Consider the following 26,027-nt stretch of genomic DNA (forward strand, 5'->3'; position numbering starts at 1 on the left):
ACGTCAATGTCACGATGACATTTTACGTTCTAAATGTTGTAGAATAATATACAAATTTTATTATTTATCGTTTAACACGTAGTAATATTAGTAATAACACGTAGGTGCGTTTACCCGACATATGAAATTAATATAATAATGTTAATGCAAAATTGCATAGGTTATTTAATTGTTGTTAACAACGTTTTTAGAAACAGTAGTTAATATGTAGTTACAAAACGATTAATTACGTAAGCGAATAAAAAAGGTATTACATATTTTCTAGAAATCATGTTTAAGTTTAACAGTTTGAATGGAAAATCATTTGTAAATTCCCTCTGTAGTCCATATGTGGACTTTGTGTATATAAAAAGATCTAAACATCAACTTAAAAAATGGTATCAAGCTCTAGAGGTTTCAGAAGATTGTGAAGATGAAGCATTAAGGCTAGCATTTGTTTATCTAGCAAAAAGATTTCATCCGGATAGTGGTACATCAGAAGCTAATGCAGCCAAATTTTCTGAGGTATAATATTTTGATTGAAAATCATGTAATGTAATGTAATGTAATGTAATGTAATGTAATGTAATGTAATGTATAATTCTGCTTTCCATAGATTGAAAATGCTTATAGACAGATCAGAAAAGCCAGAATGGAACAGAAAGAAAATAATGCACAGTTACCTGAAGTTGAGGAATTTGATATTAGAGTACGTATGTTATACTAAATCATGTAATTATTTCAGTATATAACATTAAGCGTATATGTACGTATTTGCAGCATACTGCACCGCAACATCGTCATTATTTAGCATATAATGTAGGGGTTGGAACCCCTAGTAAAAGACAAAAATGGTATACTATAGAAAAAGCTCAAAAAGCCGTCGATAATGTAATGGAACATAGATTAAAAAAATTACAAGCTGAAGAACGTAACACGTTAGTTGGGATGGATAAACAACGCGCAAAAGATATTAAAACACGTTTAGGTATGGATCGTCTGGTGGAAGATTTAATTCAAGAAGCAATGAATAAAGGTGAATTCAAAGATTTGCCAGGCATGGGTAAACCATTAAAAGAAAATATAAATACCCGGAATCCATACGTTGATTTTGTTACGTATAAATTGAACGAGGTATGAAAAGTTACTTGCTCTTAAAAATTTACAGACAATAATCCACATATTTAAATTACAGATATTAATAGAAAATGGATTCACTCCTGAATGGATACAGTTATCTAAGGAAATTAGAGAACAGATACAAGATCTTCAAAAACAGTTAGCAGAAGCGCGAAATAACGTGGGTCCTATTCCATTAGATTTTAAAGAAGAAGAAACTTGGAATAATATTCTAGATGAATTTAAATCTACAATAAAACAAATAAATAATAAAATTGATAAATACAACTTATTGGTGCCTGTACTTCAGAAACAAATGTTTCATATTAAATTAGACGATCTCGCGAAAGAAGCACTTGCTATAGCACCCAACAAAATAAAAAAGTATTCTTATTCAAAAAATAAAGATTCTAATTTTATTGCTAACAAAGATGGCAGCATATTTGGATTTATATTTTCAATTTTCAATAAAAAATTGCCTTAAACAATAGATTTACTTCCTAGAATTATGTTTGTTTAGCTATTTATCTTGAACATTTAGTCTTAATAAAAGTAAATAAATGAGTAAGAATTATTTATACTGAAATAATTAAACCAAGTTTTGAGTTTAGTAATTCCATACAATTGAATTATCTTCTTTCAATTGTATTCTTTCGTGAGCTAAATATTTTAAAGCAAGAGGAAAAATTCGATGCTCTTCTGTTTTCACTCGTTCTTGAAGAGATTCTACAGTGTCATCTGGTAATACAGGTACTGCTGCTTGCTCAATAATTGCTCCAGAATCTATATCAACCTGTAACAAATATTTTTGAATATATAAAGAAAGTATTTTACTAATATTGATCCTATTAAAAATGTTTCATACCTCGACGAAATGTACTGTACATCCTGAAATGCGTACTCCAGCTGCTAAAACATCTTCATGTGCATGAGCGCCTTTAAATGATGGTAACAATGATGGGTGTACGTTTATTAAAGCACCACGCCATCGAGTAACAAAACTGTCTGACAGAATACGCATAAAACCAGCAAGACAAACTATTTCAACTCCAGCAGCATCAAGTTCTACATTCATTGCTTCATCAAAAGCTTCTCTTGTAGGATAATCAGTATGTTTAATAACCTGTTATCATACATTAAACATAAATGGCATATGGATATTTTATAGCACAACATCAAAGAAGGTAAAATTAGAAGAATATTAATTACCACTGTCTTAATTCCAACTCTTTCAGCTCGTTTAAGTCCTTCTACATTTGGCTTATTAGATATTACTAGAACAATTTCAGCGCCAATATGTAGTGATGGATCTTGAGTCGCATCAATCAACGCTTGCAAATTGGTTCCGCTACCAGATATGAGAACACCTACTCTTTTTAAATGTTTACTTAATCTTGAAATGATGCCCGGTATGTATTGTTTCATTTCCAATTCTAACACTTTTTCAAAGTTCTTAACATTTACTCTGATTTTACTATCTGAAATATTTTAATACGCGTAATATAGATCAAATCATATTTAAATTATATCAGTTGAATCTTACCTTTGTAACTACTCGTGTATCCAATAACTTTAGGATTTTCTGTTTGTAATTTAAGTAAAACTTCATCTTTATTTTTATTTGAACAAATTAAGATAGCCCCAATACCACAATTAAATGTTCTCAACATTTCCTCTTTATTAATTCCACCTGAAGAAGAAGAATTTTGGAAAAAAAAAGGTATAAATGGAATAGTAGCTACGTAATTTACGGTACACTTTGAATAACTTCTCACCAACAGCTGCTAGCCAACCAAAAATTTGTTGAATCTTCCACGTTGTTGCATCTAACACAACTCCCATATTTTTTGGTAGAACCCTCGGTATATTTTCTGTAAGACCTCCACCAGTAATATGCGCAAACGCTTTTACTAAATTCGTTCGCAAAACAGGAATTACCCCTTTCACATATATTTTTGTCGGTTCCAACAATTCATCTCCTTTAATGCATAGCAAATATGAATAAATTAATTTTATGATTATGAGTTAAGGTACACTACAAAGAAGAAAAGAATAGAAAACAATACCAATTGTGCGACTATTTTTAGAGAAAGGTGCTCTGTCCGAATACTTTTTACTTGCAAACTTTAGAACTTTTCGCACAAGACTAAATCCATTGCTGTGTACTCCACTTGATGGAAGACCAATTACGATATCACCTTCTTCGATATCATCAATGCGCGGAAGTAAATCATTTCTTTCAACCGCGCCTACAGCAAATCCTGCTAAATCGTATTCTCCGGTAGAATACATATCAGGCATTTCTGCTGTTTCCCCGCCAATCTAAAAATATTTTTGTTTCTCATAGTAATTTTTATATTTATCTTTAAACAAAGAAACTATGTGTACTTACTAATGAACATCCAGCTCTCTTACATCCTTCACCAACTCCACTTATAACTTCGCGAGCTACAGAAACGTTTAGTTTGCCGCAAGCAAAGTAATCGAGGAAAAATAATGGTTCTGCATTATGTGCAAGCACATCGTTTACACACATCGCTACTAAATCTATACCTATCGTATCATGTTTGTTGCATTCAAATGCTATCTACAATTTGATACGTTAAATCAATCATAATTGTAACGATGTTTAATGTAAATATAAAATTACCTTTAATTTGGTACCAACACCATCGGTACCAGATACCAAAATTGGATCTTTATAACCAGCAGCTTTTACATCAAATAAACCACCAAAACTACCAATTGAACCCAATGTACCCAAACGCTGAGTCGAAACAGTTGCTGGTTTTATAACTGAAACTAATGAATCTCCAGCTTCTATATCTACTCCGCTACTTTTATACGTTAATTTGCCGTGATATAAGATAGATCTAAAAACATTGCTTGATTAACATTGTTTTTCATCTCGTATATAACATCCGCAACATACCTTGCGATTCCTTTATGTGCTATGTCGGTTCTAAATTGTTTCCCTTCAAATGATATGCTTTGTGCAGCATATGTTGCTGTTGCAGCAGCGGCAGCTAACGATGGTTGTACACTTACAGTAATTAAAACTCTTCCTCCTAATAAAAACAATCTTCTTGAATGAAAAATATTAAATCTATTTATACGTAATATCGATGAAATAGAGATGTACCATTAGTTAGCAATTTCCCTTCAGGAGAAATACTTGTTCCACTATGGAAAACAAAATGATTTGGTTTGCTCAAAATTTTATCGACGCCTGTTATAACTTGGCCTTTCGACGACGATGCAGGATATCCTCGAGAAGCCAAAATAACACCCACGGCAAATACATCTTCTTCCCACATAACTTGAGATTCGACTAAAGAACCCTCACAACAAGCCTGCATCAATATAAATTAAATTAATTTTGGCTAAAGGGTTTTATATTACAATATGAATTACCTTCATAATTGTAAATAAATCTGATTTCAGTAGCGGAAGTACTACTTGCGTTTCTGGATCACCAAATCTACAATTAAATTCTAACACTTTCGGTCCATTTCGCGTCAACATTAACCCAGCGTATAAGACACCTACATTTTTAACACAAATTTCTTGTAATGTTATAATTATTTTTTCAACTATACATATATATGTACTATATGTTACAAACCAACAAATGGTATTTGTTCTTGTCTAAGACCATCAATTGTTTTCTGAAGAACATTTGATTTCACAGAATCATAATCTGTTTGATTTAACAAAGGACATGGGCAATAAGCACCCATGCCACCAGTATTTGGCCCCAAATCTCCATCAAATATTCTTTTATGATCTTGTGCAGGTGCCATTGGTACAACAGTTTTTCCTATGGATTAAAAATGTTTTAATTTGACAAAGTCTGATCAAAAATTTATTTAAAGCTTCTACTATTATACCATCTGTAAATGCAAGTACAGAGATTTCTTCTCCTTCTAATAATTCCTCTATAACTATTGACTCCCCAGCAGATCCAAACTTTCTGTTTGTTAAAATTTCATCTATTGCATTGCATGCTTCTTGTTGATCTTTGGCTACTATAACACCTTTCCCAGCTGCTAAACCTGAAGCCTTGATTACAAGTGCTGGAAATTGTGCACTATAAGAAATTATTATACATGTACCAGCTTTCTTTTAAGAACATATATCTAAATAAAACTTCACATTTACTTTACAACAAATTTCTTTGCTTCCACAGCATCCACAAATCCTTTCCATCTTGCAGTAGGGATTTGATGTTTGTCCATAAACTCTTTTGCCCAATATTTGTCAGCTTCTATTTTAGAAGCTGCCTTTTGTGGGCCAAAACAATTAATTCCTACATCTTTTAATTCATCTGCCAATCCATTTGCTAAATATTCTTCTGGTCCAATAACTACTAAATTTATATCATTTTCTTTGCTCCATTTTGCTACTTCCTATAAAGTAGACAGCTTTTGTTGAACTTTAATGTAATTCATGTATCCATTCATGTTTCCATAATAATATGAAATGTACCTTATTATCCTTCACATTTAACTTTACTAAAGAAACCTTATTAACTAATGAGATTCCACTATTCCCAGGAGAAACATAGATTTTATTTACCTAAAAAAAGATAAACTTTAAAATAAAATATTATCAAAAACTATATTACTGTTGAAATTAACCTTTCTGTACATGTATATATAATACTTACATGTGGAGACTGTGAAAGTTTCCAAGCAATGACATGTTCTCTACCACCACCACCAATAACTAAAACATTATACTGCATAGTGTCTAAAAATACAAAACCTGCCATTAATTATAATAAAAAACATTATAAATCATAATATAATCAAAATTATTAACTTTACTGTAATGTTTACATATAAACTCAAACCATACATGTAGTACTAAAGGTACAAAACATTAATAAATAATTTAATCATTGTTAAACTATATTTAGCATATGCATATTCCAACAAACAGTATCTATTATGTAAACCTATAACCTCTGTGGTTATAATATTTCACGAAACTTGTATATTTTCTTGATATTAGGATTAATCGGTGTCTGTCCAGTGTATATTTTCTTAACTTCTTCACTTTGTTATAATAAATCACACCTGATACGAAATTTTCCGCGATTAAGTATGCTGTATTTAAATGATATACCTTAGCTGAAGCAACAGGTGGTAATAAGTTTAATTGAGATGAACAAACAGCTTTTACGTATGTTCATATATTAAAACGCAAGATTTTTAATAAGCAATTGATGTATTCCGATTCGCATAAAGAAAAGACTACTTCTTCGCGGGGGTTAATCCATTATATCCCATATACAGAGCGATAACTTTTGACCTTTTATATACATAGCACGATATTTAGAGTATTCTTTATCATGAAATAAGTAGTTCCACAATAGGATAAATATTTGGGAAAAATAAATATTTATAACGTTGATTTAAAAAAACATAAAAAGATTGTTTAATGCTGTATAACATACTTCATATTCAAATTTATTTTTGTAACTATTACTTACGGGTGTTGGGACAGTAAATACATGATAGAATTACTTTTGGATTGTTAAAGTTATTTATTAATACAATATTTCTCAATAATCTTCATAATATTTTACAAATTAATAAAACTAGTTATTCAAATAAAATACACAGATTTTACGGAACAAAAACAACACGAAGATAAATAACAAATTCTTTAAAAGAAAAGATAGCAGCAAGTGCTTATTATCATTGCAAAACTTCGATGTTATGCACGCGTATCAATTTATTTACGTCAGTAAACTTTTAGTATATCTGTTTTGCGTGAATTTTAACAATTTTAATTCATCAATACATCTTGCTAAGTTCTGAAATTACTAATTATCTTCATTTTCTGGCAGTCAAATCGTTCCGAATAACTATGAAGTTCTTTCGAAACGATGATCTTTTGTTTCTATCCTAACGAAGAATCATATGGTCATTTTAAAACGAAATGGTTGAGAGATTTGAAAAATGAAATATACCATTGTAGCCTGACGTGACATTTATGAAAGGCTTCTCATAAAATACTTTCTTATAAATATGTTTACCCACAAAATCGTCAGTCATGCGAGCCAATTTTGGTCTTGTACAATTACGTATCTCCGTCGAAGTAATGGTTATAGAAGTCATCGATTTTTGTCCAGCGCCGGAAATAAAGACGAGAAGCAGTTATCGGATAAAGGAAATATCATTAAAGCAGAAATGAAGAGCATGAAAGAATGCAAAATACCTCTAGATGTTAGCGATTATAAATGTGGTCTTCCACAATACCTACCTCAATACTTTTTCATTTTTCTATCCTTTCTCTTTGTTCAAATTTTTCGAACTTATTTAGGAGAATAAATATGTGTTTAAAAAATAGAATGACAATATCGGTTAATTTTTAGCAACGACTACCAAAGGAAAAACCAAGACTCCAGACTGTCCGCATATATCGTTGGAACCCAGAAAAAAAGAATGTGAAACCGTATATGCAACAGTTTAGTGTGGATTTAAATAAATGTGGTACAATGGTATTAGACGTGTTGACGTTGATAAAAGCAGAATACGATCCTACGTTGTCTTTTCGAAAATCATGTCGAGAAGGAATTTGTGGAATTTGCGCGATGAACATAAATGGAGTCAATACCTTGGCTTGCCTCACGTAAACCGAAAGAAATATCTTTACCCTTTTGATCAAGTTTCTTACAGTCATTTAGAAAAAAGTTGCAATATTAAAATAGAATATTGCTACCAAAGTACTTTTATCATGAAACCGTATTACTATCTTGCTTCTTTATTCTTAGAAAAGTGAAGGAATCGCCGAAGCCTATAGTCTTGTATCCTCTGCCCCACGCCTATATAATTAGAGACTTAATACCAGATTTGTCGCACTTTTTGAAACAGTACGAGGAAATCGATCCGTTTTTAAAGCGTCCAGGAGAAGAAAATTTCATCGGGTTACGGCAAATATTGCAGAGTCCAAAAGATAGAAAGAGGTTGGATGGCTTATACGACTGTATACTTTGCGGATGTTGTACGTTCGCTTGTCCACCGTATTGGTGGCTCGGTGAAAAGTTCTTAGGTCCAGCATCTCTTCTGCTGGTACTTTATGCAAAATATTGTGGAAACGTATTTCAAACTTTAATTGCTTAATTTGTTAATGATATGCATACTTGTTTCATTTAGGCTTATCGGTGGATAATAGATTCACGGGATATGGGTCACAAAGAAAGACTTACTAAATTGAGGGATTATTACTCGGTATATCGGTGTCACACTATTTTCAATTGTACCAAAACATGCCCGAAGGTAGAAAATATAAAACATTATATAAAGAATAAAAATTGCAATGGTTATATTTAAATATATGAATGATCTTTTAAGGGTTTGAATCCAGGAAAAGCTATAGCTCAAATAAAACGATTGTTAGCGGGACTTACTAAGAAAAAGAGACCGGAAATGGATACTTCGCTACCAAATCCTTGCCATGGTGACGAGATATACCCGTGTAGGAAGGAATAGACTCGAGGAAGAGAAAAAACTTGATTAATAAAACATTATTCTTGAAATGATTTGTCATTGTATATATATTTATTTTTCTTATTTTGTACAAGATCTTGTTTGTTTTAAGTAAACAAATTATCGCGACAGTCATTTTCCTGACACGGAGATTGCTACTTTTATCATACTAAATTTGCGTAGAAAAACATAACACATATTCACATATATATTTAACAAACGTTTAATACTGTTAGCGATTGAGAATGTGAAGTACAAAAATAATTCTTTTTAAATAACTATTTGAACAACATTTAGGTATACATTCATACTTTTTTTTACTAAATATCTTTACAATCAATAAGACTTAATTTTATCAATACCATAACTGCATTAGTAAATTAAATCAGTTTAAACTGTAATAACGTTTCATATCACTATCAATTAATCTAAAGAATTATAGCAGAGTATGTTATTTCTGATTTTATATTAATTTCTGTGTAATAAAACACATGTAACAAATAAATTAGAGCTCACATAATTTGAATAACATTCTTTGGAACAGATTTCTTTACAAAAATGAAAAACTTTACCATTTTATTTACTGAAATCAACCTGTAATAATTAACTTCAAAAAGGCAGCTCTTCAATTGTATATTACTTAATCTTATATATTTATACTTATAATTCCAATCGTGGACGTTTTATTAAACTTTGACACTGTTCATTTTTACGCTGGATATTAGCGAAATTATTTGCAGGTGCTATATTTTCATTATGTTCTTTTAAAATCAATGTATCCACGGTATCTCGAAGTTCACGATCTTGTAACCAAGGATGTAACAATACTTGCTTTATTGTTATACGTTTCCTCGGATTCGTCGTCATCATTCTCTTAATCTAAAAAATCATATTGTTAGAAATTAAAGATATTTCATATCGCAAAGTTAATAATATTGAGCTTATACCAAGTCTATAGCTTTTTCCGTAACGTCCCCAAATTTGGAAACAGGAAAACTATAATATCCTCTTTTTATTTGTTCCTGTAAACTGATATTTTTATTTTGGGCATTAAAGGGAACTGAGCCACTTAGACAAGCATATAATATTACTCCTAAGCTCCAAACATCTACCTGATAAAATCAAAAACATTATAAAATATGTAAGCTTTTCATTTTTGTTCACTTTTATGTGAATAAACATACTTGATTCGTGTAAGAACCACGTCCTATGGTGGATAATATTTCGGGTGCAACATACATAGGAGTTCCACAAAAAGTTTTCATCATAGTTTGTGCATCAACTAATTTTGACAAACCGAAGTCAGATACTTTCGCTAATGTAATATCCGAATTACAAGCTAATAATATGTTTTCTGGCTATATTTAAATGATAATTATAGATTATTTTTATTTTGCAGGAAAATTTTGTGCAAAACAGATTTTAACAGATACCTTTAAATCTCTATGAGTTATACCAGAGTCATGAAGATAATTAACAGCCAATACAACTTGATAAAAGATTAATTTTGCATGTTTTTCTCCCAGTTTGCCTCTGCTTTTTATTCTTTCAAAAAGTTCACCACCTTCCATTAATTCCAGAACTATGTACACTGCTCTTGGAGTATCCACAATTTCTTCCATTTTAATTATACAAGGCTAAGGGACAAAATATTTACTAATTACTAGTAATTATGATAACTTGAAATATATATTAACTTACATGTTGCAGAGCTTTTAATATTTTAACTTCATTTAAGATCTTGTCTGGATCATTTAATGGATGCCTTTGCCCATTTGTTGCAGTACCCATTTTCATGATAGTTTTCATGGCAAATTTTTTACAGCCAACTTTAGAAAAAACCATTTTCACCTCCCCGCATGCCCCAGATCCCAATCTACGTGAAACTGCATATTTATTTTTGAGTTCTAATGGTAAGTCATTATTTTCAAATGCTATTGTGCTCATGAATACATAAACTGTTATAAACAAGAACAAATATAATTAGAAGTTACACCATAAGTAAATATATTAAAATGTTTATATTGTACAAGAAATAACAAATGTATTTACCAGTAACTATTGGCTGTGCTAAAGATATAACATCATTACTTTCAATTACTACTTTGTTCCCACGTCCTACTTTTTCTTTATTAATAAAAGTCCCATTTTGACTTAAGTCTTCTAAATAAACTACAGCATCATTAGTACTACCATCAATAAATTCTCTAGTTATTCTGAAATGTACTTTACTCATTACACTAAGCCACTTCGGCTTCAACTCATTTTTGGTCACGCAAATATCACAGCTCTCTGAACGACCAAGTGTATAAATATTCTTGGTCATTTCTACAAAAGTAATTAGTTATGCGTTATACAAATTATGCTGGTAAATCATAATTAATGTAAAATGAATGTGTATATTTACCCACTGTTTTAAAGGGTAACTTAATGGGACATAATCTTCCCCATACTGTCATATTCTTTTTTTGTGATAATTCTTGTGATTGAGTCAAAAATACTGAATCCGCGTTTTGTGTATCAGGTAATGTCAAAACAACTTGTTCATCGATCATAATTATATCTTGGTTGGTTTAATACAAACCAAAAATCTTGAAATCACGTCAGAATAGGTAATAATACGGAAATAATTACAAAATGAAACATAAACCCCACTAACCATAGCAGAGCTATTTTGCTATTATTCTTAACTACAATATTGTCTAGTTTTTGTAAAAAAAAATTCAATTAGTATTGCAGGACTTTATAACGTACATATCTCACAACGTAAACAAGTTTTCAAAACTAAGCCCAATTCGCCGATAAAAATTTCACGTGCAGAGTATCGATAGTTTAGGTATCTACTATATCCATATATAGTTTCGAAATTTCAACAATAATGTATAAATTTAAAATTAAATAGCCATCATTATGATATTTTTCTGCGATTTACTATTAAATGTTTCATAATAATAGCTCCTTTTAGTATTAATGATTTCTTCTGTAAATTGGAAATTCAGGTTTTTCATAATCAAAAATTTAATTAAAAAAATTATGAAAGTAAACTAATATTTAACTTTAACTTTCATAAGATTATGTACAAGCAGATAAACGTTTATTAACCTTGGATATAATCATTAAATATTAACAGCATTACATAAAATTAAAGTACTGTTAAAAAATATGTGAGTAAATGATAATGTATAGGATTATTTTTATGTTTACTATCAAATGTTATTATAGTACAGAATCTTAACTTGTATACTATTACATCTTTCTTTTTATTCTGTCATTTGATATAAAAGTATTTAAATTCTTTGTATTATAAATACACTATGCATCATACTATGCAGAATATACACTAAGAAGAATTTTGATAATACAAATATTTGCAAAAGAAAAAAAAAATGAAGTAAAACAAATTTTATTTAAATACGTTTCATCTATTAAAAATAAAACATCATTACCTATTTATGTATGAGTAAATAATTAAATCACAGTATAAAAGAGGATTAATTTGTTCCAATAATTTTGAAGATTATTAACAATATTCTCTCACATTATGTAAGGTTTAGTGAGTAGTATTTTACAATTGTGTGAAAGTAGGTTCAATGTCAAGATAGTCGTTTGTCATATTGTAGAATTTAATTGACAATATGAAATTATACCTAGTTGGACAAAAAAATTCTTGAAATTTGAACGTATCTATAGTTCAGAACCGCAAGTTTAAATATCAACAAAAAAAATCACTCGAACAGTCACTTCACAAACTGGCACTGGTTTAAAATGTTCATAAAGTCTTTGTAGCAGTGTACGCAATTTCACGTTACGTTTACTAATGTAATTAATAGTATATTTCTAATAATAGTATCGTTATTAGTATTATTATCACTTTAATTAGAATTCGTTATTTTGGCAACTTACGGTTCAACGGAAATTTCATATATCTTTACATAGCCGCGATTGTACAGCTTATTCGACATTATGTTTTGTCGCAGTGTCACAGTTGATTCACATATATTTCGTTTCTATTTTTTACTGGCATTACATTTAACTTGACTTTACAAAAATTTATTTATATATATTTACGAAAGTAAGAAAATACGAAACGCCACTAAGGAATTATCGTTCAATGATAAACATAAACATTTCAAATTACAGGGCTTTTAGGTATGAAGGGTGGGGCTAGCTTTTGAGCAGGAGGAACTGGGAAGTTAAGTTCATAACTATCAATATTAAGGTAATAATCGTACAGATAATTTTTTTGCATTATGTATACGTGTAAATTAGTTTTTTAGTTTATTATGTAAAAGGTGAGCTGCATGTATTTCCTTTATGTTCTTCGTATCGATGGATGGTACGTCAGTGGCGGTGGTATAAACTTGATAGAAGTGTGTGGTTTTATCTTTTCTTTTCACACACACTCTGCCTCCCTTTTTCTGTTTAAGAATGGGTCAGGCTTTATCCGTTTTTAGTGGCACTGTTATCCATAAGCTTAATGCTGAGCATCGGTTTCTTTCTTACAGTGCTTACGGCATCCCTATACGAAATTGAAAAGTTTATTTAATTTCTATAGCATAAACATCTGACTTGACTTCGTATAAATAATTATAGAATTTACCAGAATTAAATAAGTCTTTCCATTTGAATAATTGTTCATCTCCTACAAACACTCCTCTTGGCTTTTTCTGACACACCTCGCCACCTTTCTTTTAAATTCTGTATAACTTTCCCTCCACTCTTTCTGCAGTAATAAAATTTCATATTTATATTACGTTTCAAGACTTGAGTAACTGACATCAATGCTTATAAATCCCTGCAATGCTACTTACGGCTGCATCCACATTAGCAGGACTTTCATCATTAGGATCTGCAAGCATACTAATAACGCTTATAAGAATGGTCTCAACTGTATGAACTGGTAACCACCGTTCTGATGCTTTTTCATAGCCCCACTTATCATCTCCAGGTTCATGCAAAATCGATATGCATACATTACCATTCTTCTCAACTAAAAATATAACACAGTTTTATATATAACTTTATTTTATTTTATTCATATAACAATTCATTTAAATAAAATACTTACTATTCGGGTGCCAAATCTCTGTTATGAATTTCATTCTTGGTGGCCTAAGTGGATATTCTTTTGGAAACTGTAAGTGTGCTTTGAAAAACCCACCCTCACTAAAATATAAAAGAATATTTATATACATTGTTCTCAATTAATGACTACTTAATCATGTCATATTTTATTACAATTAAATAAATTGATTTCTTACTATAATGTGTCTGGAGGTCCAATAATGAGTACTTCCCACTGATATATGTCATTGTCATCTATAAGGCCTGCTGAAAACCCTTCTACTGGGTTTTTATTTAATTCTATAGAAAATAAGAAAATTTCAATGCAATATTACTTGTATAATAAAACAACTTACATATAAGCAAATAAATTTAAAGAATTTCATAGTAGTTTAAGTTAAACTACAAACATATGTAACAAAGAGGATAATACAATATGAAAACACTGGATGTATTGCTCATATTAAAAAACACAGAACCGTTTGAACATATAATCAGTCATACTTTGACCCAATGACAATGAAAACATTCAAAGAAAACCGTTAACACAACGTTACATATTATTTCGAAAACTTTTGTCATTTAATGTTTATAGGTTAGGTTAAATCGAATCATTCAATAACCGTCAAGCACCGACAGGTTAATCGGCAAGTGCTAGAATATCACTTTCCATAAAATTAAAGCACAAAGCTTGATTATGAGACAAAAGGATGAAACTTAAAAGACTAAAGAAAGAAATTTTCAAGTATTTTGTTGCTTCGGTTATTGGACAAAAGTAATATAAAAGTTGTGGCCCAAAGACGGTTGACCTTCGATGGTCGTTGCACGGCATGGTTTTCTCTGTCTCTTTTTTTTAGTCGAAACCGCGTCGTATACGGTGACGCGCGAATTGCTATAAATAACGTTGCCTGCAATTATTTTCGGTAACAGCGAAAACGGCCTTCGCTGTACACGAAAACCACACACGAGACAAATCCAATTTAATTGGAGTATACGAACGGGTAAATGCGATACTGAATGCTAGGTTAAACTTATTCATGGGAGGCACACAACGGTTCCGTAGCCGTATTGATTTTCACGCCCTAATCAGGCGCAGGGCCAACGTGTGATAACGGTAGGTTTAATCGGTGCTCACATAAGGTTATAGAGGTCTCAAGAAACTGATATCTCAGGAGAAAAAATGTTCACAAAGCCAATCCCGAGAGTCGAAGCACGACGATGACGAGATCGCACGAGTTTGGAGTATAAGAACGGTTCCGGCTTTTCGTTGAGCCTGAATTTACGGCACGGATCACACTTAGCACTTATACTGTTTTTGCTGGGTACCTGCTAATTGTTTTCGTAGTAGAAGCGCGGACTGTGGCTCTGACATTAATAAAAGTTCCGTTAAATAAGACTAAAGCTGAAAACAATCACTTTTGCTTGACTGGAAAGATGGCTAGGTACGTCGCGGAAGCAATGATTGCGCATGCGTTACTGCTTAAACATATGTTCTTCCGTCTCTCCTATGCGCCGGTCTGATCAAACACATACGCTATCTGCTGGATATTTTGCAAGCATTAATCATTTCTTTCTATCGATAAACATTTTATGTATTTGTAGAAACGTAGATGGAAGGTCTATCCTCTACCTCGTTTGTGTTATCAAATCAAAGTAGAATAAGACAGTAGCGATATTGAAACGTTACGGATATTTCTTAATAACTGTCAATATTATTGCACGTTGTTTTATTCCATTTGTTACTTTCTTTATTGCTAGAATGAAACATGTTGGTATGGGGAAAGCAGCAGTTCTCAAAACTTCCAGTTGGGAACGACAAGAAACGAATGCATATACAATCATTTTGTTTGATAAAATTGAAATCGATGTATATAATTCTTTTTATTGCAGACGCCGACAACAGCCAAACTTGCTCCGGAATCTCGGTCAGGAAGTTGTCGAGCAGTTTCCGCCGTCTTTGAATAGATAGCGCAGCGGTCGAATTTCTGAACAAGGCTTCATCAGTGACTACAGATTCAACAAGATTGGATACGGTTTTTCATTTCGGTTGTTGTCAGTGTTTCAAGCTCAGCTTTACCATATTTCAGCAACAAAGGCATGTCCAATTTTGTTCGATCTGTAGTCGCCGAGGATTTTAAAGATATTACATGCCAGCAAGGGGAGAATGATCGAGATCACGGCTTCACCACCAAAAACCGGTGGGCCGGTTTATGAGCTTATCCTTATAGCATTGCATCCCTCACATCACTGTCTTCCTTACATCTCCGGTTCTTTTCCATCCCTTAATTCTTTACACCCCTCCATCCTTTACATCTCTGCATCCCTTACATCCCTTATGTCCCTGCAACCCTTATAGTACTGCATCCTTCACATCACTGCCTCCCTTGCATTTCCGTATCCTTTACACCCCTTAATTCTTTACATCCCTCCATCCTTTACATCTCTGCATCCCTTACATCCCTTATGTCTCTGCAGCCCTTATAGCACTGCCTTCCTTACATCACTGCCTTCCTTCTCCGTATCTTTTACATCCCTTAATCCTTCACATCCCTTCATCCTTTACATCTCGGGCAACCCTTGCATCCCTTATGTCTCTGCAACCCTTATAATAAATATATTACAAAAACTAGTTCGAGTAAAAATAAGTAAAGGTAAGTAAAGGTAAGTAAAGGTAAGTAATTTTTGAATTTTTGAATTTTTGAATTTTCAATTTTTGGCCCTCTAGCGGCAAAAATGTGAACTAAAATTTCGACCTCCGATCAGCGCCATCTGGTTTCCGAAAAAGGAACTAAATTTTGCAAATTTTTTGGCCCTCTAGCGGCAAAAATGTGAACTAAAATTTCGACCTCCGATCAGCGCCATCTGGTTTCCGAAAAAGGAACTAAATTTTGCAAATTTTTTGGCCCTCTAGCGGCAAAAATGTGAACTAAAATTTCGACCTCCGATCAGCGCCATCTGGTTTTCGAAAAAGGAACTAAATTTTGCAAAATTTTTGGCCCTCTAGCGGCAAAAATGTGAACTAAAATTTCGACCTCCGATCAGCGCCATCTGGTTTTCGAAAAAGGAACTAAATTTTGCAAAATTTTTGGCCCTCTAGCGGCAAAAATGCGAACTAAAATTTCGACCTCCGATCAGCGCCATCTGGTTTTCGAAAAAGGAACTAAATTTTGCAAAATTTTTGGCCCTCTAGCGGCAAAAATGTGAACTAAAATTTCGACTCCCGATCAGCGCCCTCTGGCGACAAAGAAAGGAACTAAATTTGTAACTTTTTCTTACTCAAAAACAGCTTACGGATATGACGGATGTGAAAGATATAAGGGATAAGGGGTTTAAGGGTTGCGGGGATGTAAGGGTGCAAAGATATAAGGAAAGCAGGGATGAAGGAATGTAGGGTTGTAAGGGATGAAGCGATGAAAAGAATGTAGGGATGAAAAGAATGTACGGATGTAAGGGATGAAGAGATGTAAAAAATGTAGGGATGAAAAGAATGTTGGGATGAAAAGAATGTAGGGATAAAACAATTGCAGGGATGTAAGGGCTACAGAGATGTAAGGGCTACAGAGATGTAAGGGCTACAGAGATGTAAGGGCTACAGAGATGTAAGGGATTTAGAGATGTAGGGGATGTAGAGATGTAAGGGATGTAGGGATGAAAGGAATGCTAGGATGTAAGGAATGCAGGGATGTAAGGGATGAAAAGATGTAAGTAATGTATGAATAAAAAGAATGTAGGGATTTAAGAGATGCAGGGATACGAAGAATTCAGGAATGTAAATTGCGCGATAGATTCTGTCTGCATATCTATATATCATCTTGGGGTGTCAGGGACCCCGAAGCACTGGTGGCAATCGTTGTGTACCGACCTGCTTCGATCCTGGGGTATCTGGGACCCCGAAGTACCAACGACATTGATTGCATACTCACATCATGGCAGTCGGGGTGTCAAGGACCCCGAAGCACTAGTGGCGCTCTTCCGTTTTGAAAAATCGATCGATAAATTGTCAATAAATTTCAATTGCTGTGACATGGGTATAATAAATGATACTAACATTTGATAAGTCGTTTTTGTTTTATTATTCTGTAATATAAGATACATTGTTCGACAAACGATTATACAGACGTACAATATCCAGTAATTCGTTTCCCCTCGTATTTTACAATGACGTCGAATTCGCTCCCACATCGTTCAGTGTTTTAGCTATTTACAAAGTATTAATTGATTCTTATATTTGTTACATGACACCAATTAAAACAATGGTTTTAAAACAATTGTTTTCTTTGTCTTTTTTTCTTTTACCCTTTTTCACACGTTTCCTCGGTTGCTTTCTTTATAATTTACATACGCTCTTCTTTTCCATTTTGTTTTTACATGTATTACTTCAATAAAAATCAACTATTATTACCTTAAAATTTCAATTATAGTGAATTAAACGATGTATTAACTCAATTAATAAAAAAATGAGAAACTAGAGTTAATGTAACATATCAATTTTCCTGTACAAAGATTTACATTTCATAGATAATACAGTTTACTCCTACAAAGTATGCCAGACTATTCTTTCAGAATATTCAGAGATAACAATTGATTTTCAAGAAATCATTTAATTTTGAATTCTCTCTTGATCTGTAATCCCTCACATCGCTACCTCTAGATAAAACCGATCAAAAGTGAAAATACAGAATCCATGATCAATGTTTCGAATAACATTCCTCTAACATTAAACGTGAATCGTCATTAATATCATACAACGTTCAATTCTATGTACAATGGTAGTATAGAAAATTCAAGTTCAACCAATGTCCACGTTTTCGGTGTGTCATTAATCAGCCATTACTCGTTCGATGATCTCTTCTAAGTTAATATTACACGGCATGCTCGAAGAATGAGTTACATTCGAGAAAATTACATTACGTTGCAATTTCGTATAGGATTCGCTGAAACGGAAGGACGGCAGAAGCAAATCCCGCCGATTCGACACAATTGTGAATACTGAATCAGCTCTACGCTAATTTTAATGATTTTACTCAACTGGTTGCTCAGGCAATCGACAAACGTTCTCCTTCGGATCTGCTTTCTCTTCAAATTTCATTCATAGAAGAAACATGAATTGTTACGTTCACCCGGTAGACATAGAATCGGTTAAGTCAAATTTCATGACATAAAAGTATCATCGAATAGAATGTACGATACATCAATTTGAAGCTTAAGATCTAAGGAAAATTATCGTGTAAATTATTTAACGATTGTTTTAATACGAAACGGCTGATGGATAATAGTAACGAGGCAAATGATACTTTGAAGAATTCGTCGTTTCGAATCGTACATTGTTTGTTACAATAAATAAATAGGTCTTCTCATTTGCAATAATTTAATAATAATTGTATCTGTGTCGATAATGTTTGTTTCGCACGTTGATATAAAAGTGTAGCTTAATTCTAATCGAAAAAGTCCTCTGTTATCACTCGAAAGTATTCTGCAATGTAATTGACATTTTATTCACCGACGTTATCACTGTTAAATTTGATTGTTGGTAGAAACGATCATGTATTTTAGATGTACAAAACGTTTAATTAATCGATGGAGGATCAAAATATTCTATTTTCAATCTGCGAAACATAAAGTTTTATCGATCTTTTCTCGCAAAACTGTCGCGCTAAAGTTTCCTTCTGACCGACCAGCGTTTTGAACTCTCTGATATTTCCCCGAGGAGGAGGCGAGCAGGAAGGGAAAATCTTAGGAAATAAGAAAACTCCAAGTCTTGGAGTTTTTGCAATGGGAATTCATATTGGAGCTAAAGGTAACGTTATACGTATGAAAAGGCTTCATTCCTCGGACCATTATATCACATTTACGAGTACACGAAACTTGATAATTAAATTTCCAACGAATTTCAATATTTTATGCCCTTTCTTTTATTTCAACGACAGGGAAGAAAAACGAAACAGCTGTCTTTTTATAGATCTATTATTAAGATCGTATAACCCTGGGAAGTAATATAAAAGCTTATTATTTTCGCTTTTTGCAAATGAAATTTTTCAATAAATGTCCCCTGTCTTACTGGTGTTAATACTTTTCCAAATACTAGAATAATTTTAATTTAAATTTCACTGCAAAAGAAAAATTGTTTCACGCCAGTCAGACTTTTTAAAAAAGAAAACTTTCCTGTTTCAGTGCCATTGCACGTTCATAATATCAAATGGTCAGAGGAATCGAAGAAAAGTTACAGGCGGTTATCCACAACAAATTGTCCAAGCGTCAGCTTGAAGGAACGTCTCATAAAATGAATGGAACGAGTGTGAGGAAGTTTGCTCGGTCAGCCCAGGTTGGATCGATGATTCGGATTGGTTGGTCGCAAGCAGGGAAAGTAAAGTTTGACTTGGCCGGTAGCCACGAGCCTCCATCGAATTGGCAACCGAGTGATAACGATAACTCTAGTAAATGCTCGAAGATAATATGGATTGTCATTAGACACCGTAGGAAATTCGCTTGCCTATTCGCGACACCATCGGAAGTAAACCAATGCACGGGTCAGAGCAACGTGTTGTCTTCTTTCATTTCTTCGTTCCTTTCCTCAGCGCAGCACTTCAGCCTTTCACCTTCCCTTATATCTTATGATATGTTACAAGAAACAGAAAGAAGGGACACTTTTTTTTGTTACGTCGCTACTGATCGTGGTTCTTTCCTCGTTTGTACAGAGCAGACCCAGTGGATGCACTTGAATGCACTTTAATTTTGTAATGTTTTTAGTTAAATTTTTTTTTTAACACAAATAAAATATTATTTTATATTTATATACCATCAGTCATGTAATACTATAATAATAAACAATATTTATTGAATTGTAAATAATTAATAATACTCAGACTGATAATATTGTAAAAATTTGATAGATGGATTATTTGTACATCTTTCATGTCATTACGTAATTGATAAGAACAAAATATGTATAATAATGTATGTATATACAGGGTGATTCTAGGGATAAAAATAAGACGAAAATCAAGAATAACGAAATAGCGTTTACGGCTTTGTTTCCCAGTTATTAACGTTTAAAAATTCGAGTAAAAAGCGCCAGAAACCTGCAACCCGCTCAGCACCGACGACCGAACGTCAGGTCAGCAGGGGTCGGTACAGTCATAATAAAGAGATCAAAATATGTACAACAGTTGATAACTTTTTATTATTTGAAGAAGAAAGTCCTGTTAGGTCTGCCCTATACTAAAGAGATCATTATTTTACAGCTAATTCACGACCATACATTACGCACCTCGTGATATCACGAAATACCGATATTAAACAATGTGGATAATTTTATATGCAACACTCTTAAAGATTAGTGCCTAGTCGCAACAGTAGTTTAGTTATTGTTCTTGAGCATAGAATTCGAATGTGATTTTTCTTTCACCGATTTTTGCGTCTAGCCAATGGACGTACACTTTATTACGAACAATTGATTAAAAGTGAGCCACGATATTGCTGTAGAAAATAATTTCTTACAAGAACGTTTTAATAGTAATCGATGATAAAAATAGATACATACAAAGATTAAAGTTATATTAAAACGTTGTAAAGATTTTCATTCTAGAAAAATTCACCGGTTACAAAATATCCTTACAAATGTTTTTTTTTTCATATTAAAAATTCATCTCGGCAGTGTCGTACTTTAATTCATAAATGTAATGTACAAAAAGAATGTTTGATGTACGTTCCATCCTACGAACTAGACGCAATAATCCACTTAATTAGATTACAGACAAGAATGTGTTTACCACGTGAGTGCTTAAATGCAGAAATATAAAAACTATTACAAGTTTCTATCTAAATAGGCGTGTAGAAACATTGAGTCGATCTCGTCGTTGGTTGAGAATGTCATTTCCAATATTCGCAAACTGAAAATAAATTATTTTAACACGATGACCGCCGTATTTACCATAGGAATTATTTTACTTACTTAATTATACTTCATCCAACGAGACAAGACAGTAAATGCGAAAAAATTCACGTGTTCGAAGCAGGCCCGGCTCACAGTACAGAAACCTCGACCGAACCGTTTGAAGAACTGGAGACAACTGAGCCCCGATTCGACCTTGCGTCGAGCGCGGGAATTTGTAAATATAACCTGACTCGTCTCATTGGACGGATTATAGGTACTTGAAATTATGAATAATTGATAAGATTTGTTAAAAATCAAATACATACCATTTGATAAAATTTCCAACTTCACCTTGGCAGTCAATGTGTTAAAAGATTATCGATATTTCTTAATTAGAAACGTGAAGTTTGTTTGATATTATTTTGTAATTATAATTTCACTGAAAACACAGATTTCGCGTTCTCGCGATACGGCGTTTATTAAGAGTAACGCAGGATTAGCGCAGAAATGTCTGCATGAAGTTCAGGACATTTAGGAGACGCTTCATATATCCTGGGAACATCTTACTTAGAAGTTGCGCAATGCCATTATGACTTAATCAAACAGGATATTCGTCGAAAGGGATTAAGTTTGTTTTGCTTTCCTATTATTTCGTTTTAATTAATTTACCGAAAGCAAGAAACTACTCTAATGATTTCCAATTAACGTCTATCAAATAATTTTCTAAAAATCTTCTAAAATCATTCTACATCGGAAACGACATTCGAACCGTTTTCAAATATATACTTTCTTTGAAATTTCCTGCCTCTCTTCTATTCGACGAGAATGTATCTTTATACATTTCAATTCTCACCGGTTAGCGTTGAACCCGGAAAACTACGCGAAAGTAGTCCGTTAATGGTTTACCTGTTCATCGGACTCTGTTACAACAAAAGATCTTTTCTTCGTTCATCGGTTCGAATTACAAAAAAAAGACACTTTATGAAAAGACATAGAAAAACTGTTAAGTCACTGATTCTCGACGCCTGAAATCGACGACGTACCGAATTGAAAAACGTTCTCTCAGTTTTCTCGTCGTTAATCGAAGCTTACACTGTGTCACTGCTTCTTCGTTTTGTAACACATACATATTCATCGAGTGTACCTATCAGGAACATATTCCTCAAGAACGTCCTCGAACCCATTCAACAGGTTCTTTCACTTCGTTACTTTTATCAAACATCAGACTTGGGGGTGGAACAAGGAAAAGAAAAAAAATAAACGATACAGTTTTACATTTCAGTGTTTTCTTCGGCTTCCTCGTCGACCTTCGGCAACATATAGACACCAGGAATCGGCGGTACGTGATCCTCGAGCTTCAAGATCGGCTTGCAGTCTCTAGTGACGTCCACTTGATTGAAAGAGTCCTTCAGGATATTGATTTCGTTCTCGTGGGCGAACAAGCTGGTCGGTGGTTCGGTTCCACATATGTCGTTCTCGTCGGTGCCGTTCCTGTGGCACAGGTTGCCTGATGGAAATTGTCACGAGGTCAACGCGAAGGGATCCGTGGACAGTTCGTCCACGCTCGAGCTGGCTTTAACTGGCTCCTGCTTCTCCGCCTGATGGCTCAGCCTGTGCACGATCTCGTCGTGGAGGATGTTGAAACACATAGCCGTCAACGCCATTCCGGACATTATGTAACAGGAGCAGAACCAAATGGTCTCGTTCCTGGACTCGTAGAGGCTGTGCCGTGGGTAGGAACCGGGTACCATGTCGCCGAACCCAATTGTGCTTAGGCTCATGAAGCAGAAGTAGCTTGCATCTAGAGTTGCATGAAATGGATAAATTTCATTATTAATTTGACGTAGTGAGGGGCTATTGAACCTGCAATTTGAAAATTTGAAAATTTGAAAATATCTCAATTTCCTTGATGTCTAATTTCTAATTTCCCAATACCCCAATTGTACATATAATTTCCAACACCCCAATGTCTGGATTTTTCAATCTCCTAACTCCTTAATTTCTAATTTTCCAATTTTCCAATTTTCTAATTAATGCAAGTTATATAAAATTAGCCTAGTATTCAAAGGGGTTAAGTGACACGCTTACAATAGCCTGGTCGATAGGCAGACCTTTTGGTAGAAATCTAGGATCTCTTTTGGAACGTACCCACAAAGGACCAGCCGTCAAACTTGTAGAGAGTAAAAGCTCCTGCCACTATGTAACAGAGCATCGTGCCCAAACAAATGCTGATTGGTGCGAGTATGGTAACGTTGGGTCTGTCACCGGAACCAAGACTCGACACTTCATCCTTCGGGCTGGCCTTAATTTCCACCGTGCTCGTGAACGTCGACGCGTTTGCACGCACGTAAAAGGGTTCCTGCAACTGCAATTGCTGCTGCTGTTGCGCCAATTCCTCCTGCTGTCTCTTCTTCCTCATTCGTCTTTCTTTCTCCTGCGTTCGCGACAATTACAAAGCAATTTTTAAGATCGATGACAGAAAAAGAGAATGACACCGTTTTATCTGACGCGTTATTTTCAAAAGCACGCCTTTGAAAATTTACTTTAAGATCGACGTGGATTTTTATATCCTTCCATCGGACAGAAAGTGGAAAACAATGGAATATTACAATCGTTTGCATTGAAAAATTATTAAAACTGTAAATACAGTACAGTGATCCAGGTCGATCTTGAAGTTGTGTTAGTGTTAATTACTCACCTCCATCCGTCTTTCGTCGTAGCAACAATAACCGCAATTCGAACAAAGACAGCAACAAAGAGCACGCGTGAAAACCCCTCTGGCACACCTGGATAAGAGGCCTCCGGCACTTGACAGGTAAACCAAAGTCAAGGGGATCCCCAGACTGGCGTAACCCATGGTTGCGATCTTACCCCATGTAGACTTTGGTGTAACGCTCCCGCAACCTGAAAAGTGTCATAAATTAGTTCAAATTGAATAAAAATCTGAAAATTCAAAAAATTTGATCAAGAAGTTTCTTTTCAATACCTGCACCACCGTGTTCATCGATGTTATATCAAATTTCATATTAATTAATTGTAGTATAATAGATACAAAAATATGTAACGTTTCGCGAAAGTAAAGAGAAGTGGGTGGTATTTCCCGATAGGGGAGAAACGACGGGGGAAAAAGGTGGAGGCGCGAATCGATCGGGTCGACACCGCTTAAGATAATGGATCGCCTATTGGAATTGCTCTGGACTGTGCATGATAGCAGCTTCGAGTGCATTGCCGATGGAATTGCGCTAACGGAAAGCTCGCGTTTTCCCCACGGAAACCTATTCGTCACTGTCGTTTCGCCTTATCGTCCACGACGGCGTGTGACCGCTTTCCTATCCGTTATTTGTTACCATTTATTAGGGTCTGCGGCAGATTGTCACCTACCGTTTTGTTGGTAAAATAGTGTTTCAAATAAAACATCGAAATAGTTCGAGGTCGGAATAGAGGACTTTGGATGGGGAACGAGGGAGAGCCTTTGGACGTCTAAGTTGTTAAAAGTTTCTTCTTAAAATTCTAATTAAAAATAAATTCTGGATCAAGTAATTCCCTTGCGGATTCATACGATCTATTGAATCTAATTTACTGAAAGAAATACTGGACCGAGAACTTTGCGCAATTAGAATATATTTACCAGCAGTTGCATATAGCTACTGTGAGAAGACTTCCTCCTGTAAACTCCGGAAGTTAAATTGCTGAAAGTTTCAATTTTAAATCGAGGAGTTTCGAAAGTGTCCGTAATTCTTAGTATCTTTAACTTACGAAAGAATTTTCAATGGGAAAGAGATTGCACTTCTAAAAAGTGCATATTATTCCAGATATTATAAACAGATAATGTGGATGAAGCTTGAAAGATTTTCCTATGATTCTTTTTTTTCTAATTATTCTATTTTCACTTTTCCTCTCGGTTTATCCATTAATAGGGATCCAAAGTAATCGCAGGGTAATCAGAAATACTGAAGAAACTTCGGGTTTGTTGGGCGGCGCATATTCATATCTGAATTTCTTAATGCAAACTCGATGCATACGAGATACCATGCATATTTATGCAGATTCTTGAATTATATTCGCGCAACAGACTTCACAAGTATGCCACAGCAAGGAGCTTGTGAAAGTTATAAAAACTCTTGTATCGCTATCGGTTCAATCCCTGTTTGTAGTAAAAATTTTTCTCCCTGAAATTTCTTGATAAATTCTAAATACGAAGAGGAAAATATTGTCTTTTAATTCTCTTTTGTTATTACATCTTTATTAGAAATGATATGCAATTAGCAATATCATATGTACCAACTATAATTTCACTAGTTCCCTGATTTGAATTTCTATTGAAACTATATTGTTGTAAAATAGAAAGTTAGCTGGAAGATCGTTTACAGTTAACAGAATCAGGCGTTAACGCGAGACTTGCGGATCCGAATTCGCTTCAAGTGAGACTTGGCAAACTCATTGGGAACATGTCCAAGTTTGACAAGCTGTCTTAGACCAAGAAACTTGTCCAC

At 33.7% G+C, this 26,027-nt stretch overlaps 6 protein-coding genes across 18 annotated transcripts in view; 2 read left to right on the forward strand and 4 right to left on the reverse strand.

Annotated features, from left to right (window-relative positions):
* The first annotated feature begins 12 nt into the window (after positions 1 to 12).
* On the forward strand, positions 13 to 1,588 carry LOC114871748 (dnaJ homolog subfamily C member 28). 2 transcript variants are annotated; one of them, XM_029178051.1, is made up of 5 exons: positions 13 to 104; positions 266 to 504; positions 596 to 688; positions 760 to 1,113; positions 1,175 to 1,588. In XM_029178051.1, exons 2-5 carry the CDS (start codon positions 271 to 273, stop codon positions 1,580 to 1,582), a joined length of 1,089 nt encoding a protein of 362 aa, XP_029033884.1. In that variant the 5' UTR covers positions 13 to 104; positions 266 to 270; the 3' UTR covers positions 1,583 to 1,588. The 2 variants fall into 2 exon arrangements, with proteins under 2 accessions (XP_029033884.1, XP_029033883.1); XM_029178050.2 differs by lacking the exon at positions 13 to 104 and having other exon boundaries at positions 259 to 504.
* Positions 1,486 to 6,615, reverse strand: LOC114871746 (trifunctional purine biosynthetic protein adenosine-3). 4 transcript variants are annotated; one of them, XM_029178046.2, is made up of 17 exons: positions 6,596 to 6,615; positions 5,768 to 5,850; positions 5,587 to 5,676; positions 5,260 to 5,507; positions 4,989 to 5,188; positions 4,724 to 4,918; positions 4,513 to 4,643; positions 4,241 to 4,451; positions 4,031 to 4,166; positions 3,749 to 3,971; positions 3,491 to 3,685; positions 3,165 to 3,420; positions 2,874 to 3,077; positions 2,642 to 2,788; positions 2,308 to 2,576; positions 1,964 to 2,221; positions 1,486 to 1,891 (listed from the first exon to the last, which is right to left on the reverse strand). In XM_029178046.2, exons 2-17 carry the CDS (start codon positions 5,843 to 5,845, stop codon positions 1,706 to 1,708), a joined length of 3,027 nt encoding a protein of 1,008 aa, XP_029033879.1. In that variant the 5' UTR covers positions 5,846 to 5,850; positions 6,596 to 6,615; the 3' UTR covers positions 1,486 to 1,705. The 4 variants fall into 4 exon arrangements, with proteins under 4 accessions (XP_029033879.1, XP_029033878.1, XP_029033877.1 ...); XM_029178045.2 differs by lacking the exon at positions 6,596 to 6,615 and adding an exon at positions 6,229 to 6,488; XM_029178044.2 differs by lacking the exon at positions 6,596 to 6,615 and adding an exon at positions 5,959 to 6,029.
* Positions 6,616 to 6,643: 28 nt separating this feature from the next.
* On the forward strand, positions 6,644 to 8,608 carry LOC114871749 (succinate dehydrogenase [ubiquinone] iron-sulfur subunit-like). The gene is made up of 6 exons (XM_046288289.1): positions 6,644 to 6,848; positions 6,956 to 7,334; positions 7,484 to 7,740; positions 7,883 to 8,180; positions 8,265 to 8,387; positions 8,463 to 8,608. The coding sequence occupies exons 2-6, from the start codon at positions 7,137 to 7,139 to the stop codon at positions 8,598 to 8,600; spliced, it is 1,014 nt and encodes a 337-aa protein (XP_046144245.1). The 5' UTR covers positions 6,644 to 6,848; positions 6,956 to 7,136; the 3' UTR covers positions 8,601 to 8,608.
* Positions 8,609 to 8,647: 39 nt separating this feature from the next.
* On the reverse strand, positions 8,648 to 11,441 carry LOC114871747 (ovarian-specific serine/threonine-protein kinase Lok-like). Of its 2 annotated transcripts, none has more exons than XM_029178048.2 (7): positions 11,005 to 11,441; positions 10,650 to 10,925; positions 10,299 to 10,555; positions 10,031 to 10,234; positions 9,782 to 9,955; positions 9,545 to 9,709; positions 8,648 to 9,476 (listed from the first exon to the last, which is right to left on the reverse strand). In XM_029178048.2, exons 1-7 carry the CDS (start codon positions 11,150 to 11,152, stop codon positions 9,258 to 9,260), a joined length of 1,443 nt encoding a protein of 480 aa, XP_029033881.1. In that variant the 5' UTR covers positions 11,153 to 11,441; the 3' UTR covers positions 8,648 to 9,257. The 2 variants fall into 2 exon arrangements, with proteins under 2 accessions (XP_029033881.1, XP_029033882.1); XM_029178049.1 differs by having other exon boundaries at positions 11,009 to 11,098.
* A 761-nt stretch (positions 11,442 to 12,202) lies between these two features.
* Positions 12,203 to 15,138, reverse strand: LOC114871726 (ubiquitin-conjugating enzyme E2 G1). Of its 4 annotated transcripts, none has more exons than XM_029177965.1 (6): positions 14,988 to 15,138; positions 13,859 to 13,961; positions 13,666 to 13,763; positions 13,409 to 13,587; positions 13,198 to 13,320; positions 12,203 to 13,116 (listed from the first exon to the last, which is right to left on the reverse strand). In XM_029177965.1, exons 1-5 carry the CDS (start codon positions 15,031 to 15,033, stop codon positions 13,240 to 13,242), a joined length of 507 nt encoding a protein of 168 aa, XP_029033798.1. In that variant the 5' UTR covers positions 15,034 to 15,138; the 3' UTR covers positions 12,203 to 13,116; positions 13,198 to 13,239. The 4 variants fall into 4 exon arrangements, with proteins under 4 accessions (XP_029033798.1, XP_029033801.1, XP_029033799.1 ...); XM_029177968.2 differs by lacking the exon at positions 14,988 to 15,138 and adding an exon at positions 14,797 to 14,944; XM_029177966.2 differs by lacking the exon at positions 14,988 to 15,138 and adding an exon at positions 14,661 to 14,744.
* Positions 15,139 to 20,891: 5,753 nt separating this feature from the next.
* LOC114871724 (TWiK family of potassium channels protein 9-like) overlaps positions 20,892 to 26,027 on the reverse strand; it is a 176,960-nt gene continuing 171,824 nt past the window's right edge. For all 5 annotated transcript variants that reach the window (XM_046288107.1, XM_046288106.1, XM_046288105.1 and 2 more), the window contains 3 exons: positions 24,233 to 24,438; positions 23,683 to 23,968; positions 20,892 to 23,335 (listed from right to left, as the gene is read on the reverse strand). In XM_046288107.1, coding sequence (XP_046144063.1) covers positions 23,055 to 23,335; positions 23,683 to 23,968; positions 24,233 to 24,438 — 773 coding nt within the window. In that variant the 3' untranslated portion in view covers positions 20,892 to 23,054. The remainder of the gene's footprint in view (positions 23,336 to 23,682; positions 23,969 to 24,232; positions 24,439 to 26,027) is intronic.

Source organism: Osmia bicornis, chromosome 12 (assembly GCF_907164935.1).
Source record: "Osmia bicornis bicornis chromosome 12, iOsmBic2.1, whole genome shotgun sequence".
NCBI classification, from domain to species: domain Eukaryota; kingdom Metazoa; phylum Arthropoda; class Insecta; order Hymenoptera; family Megachilidae; genus Osmia; species Osmia bicornis.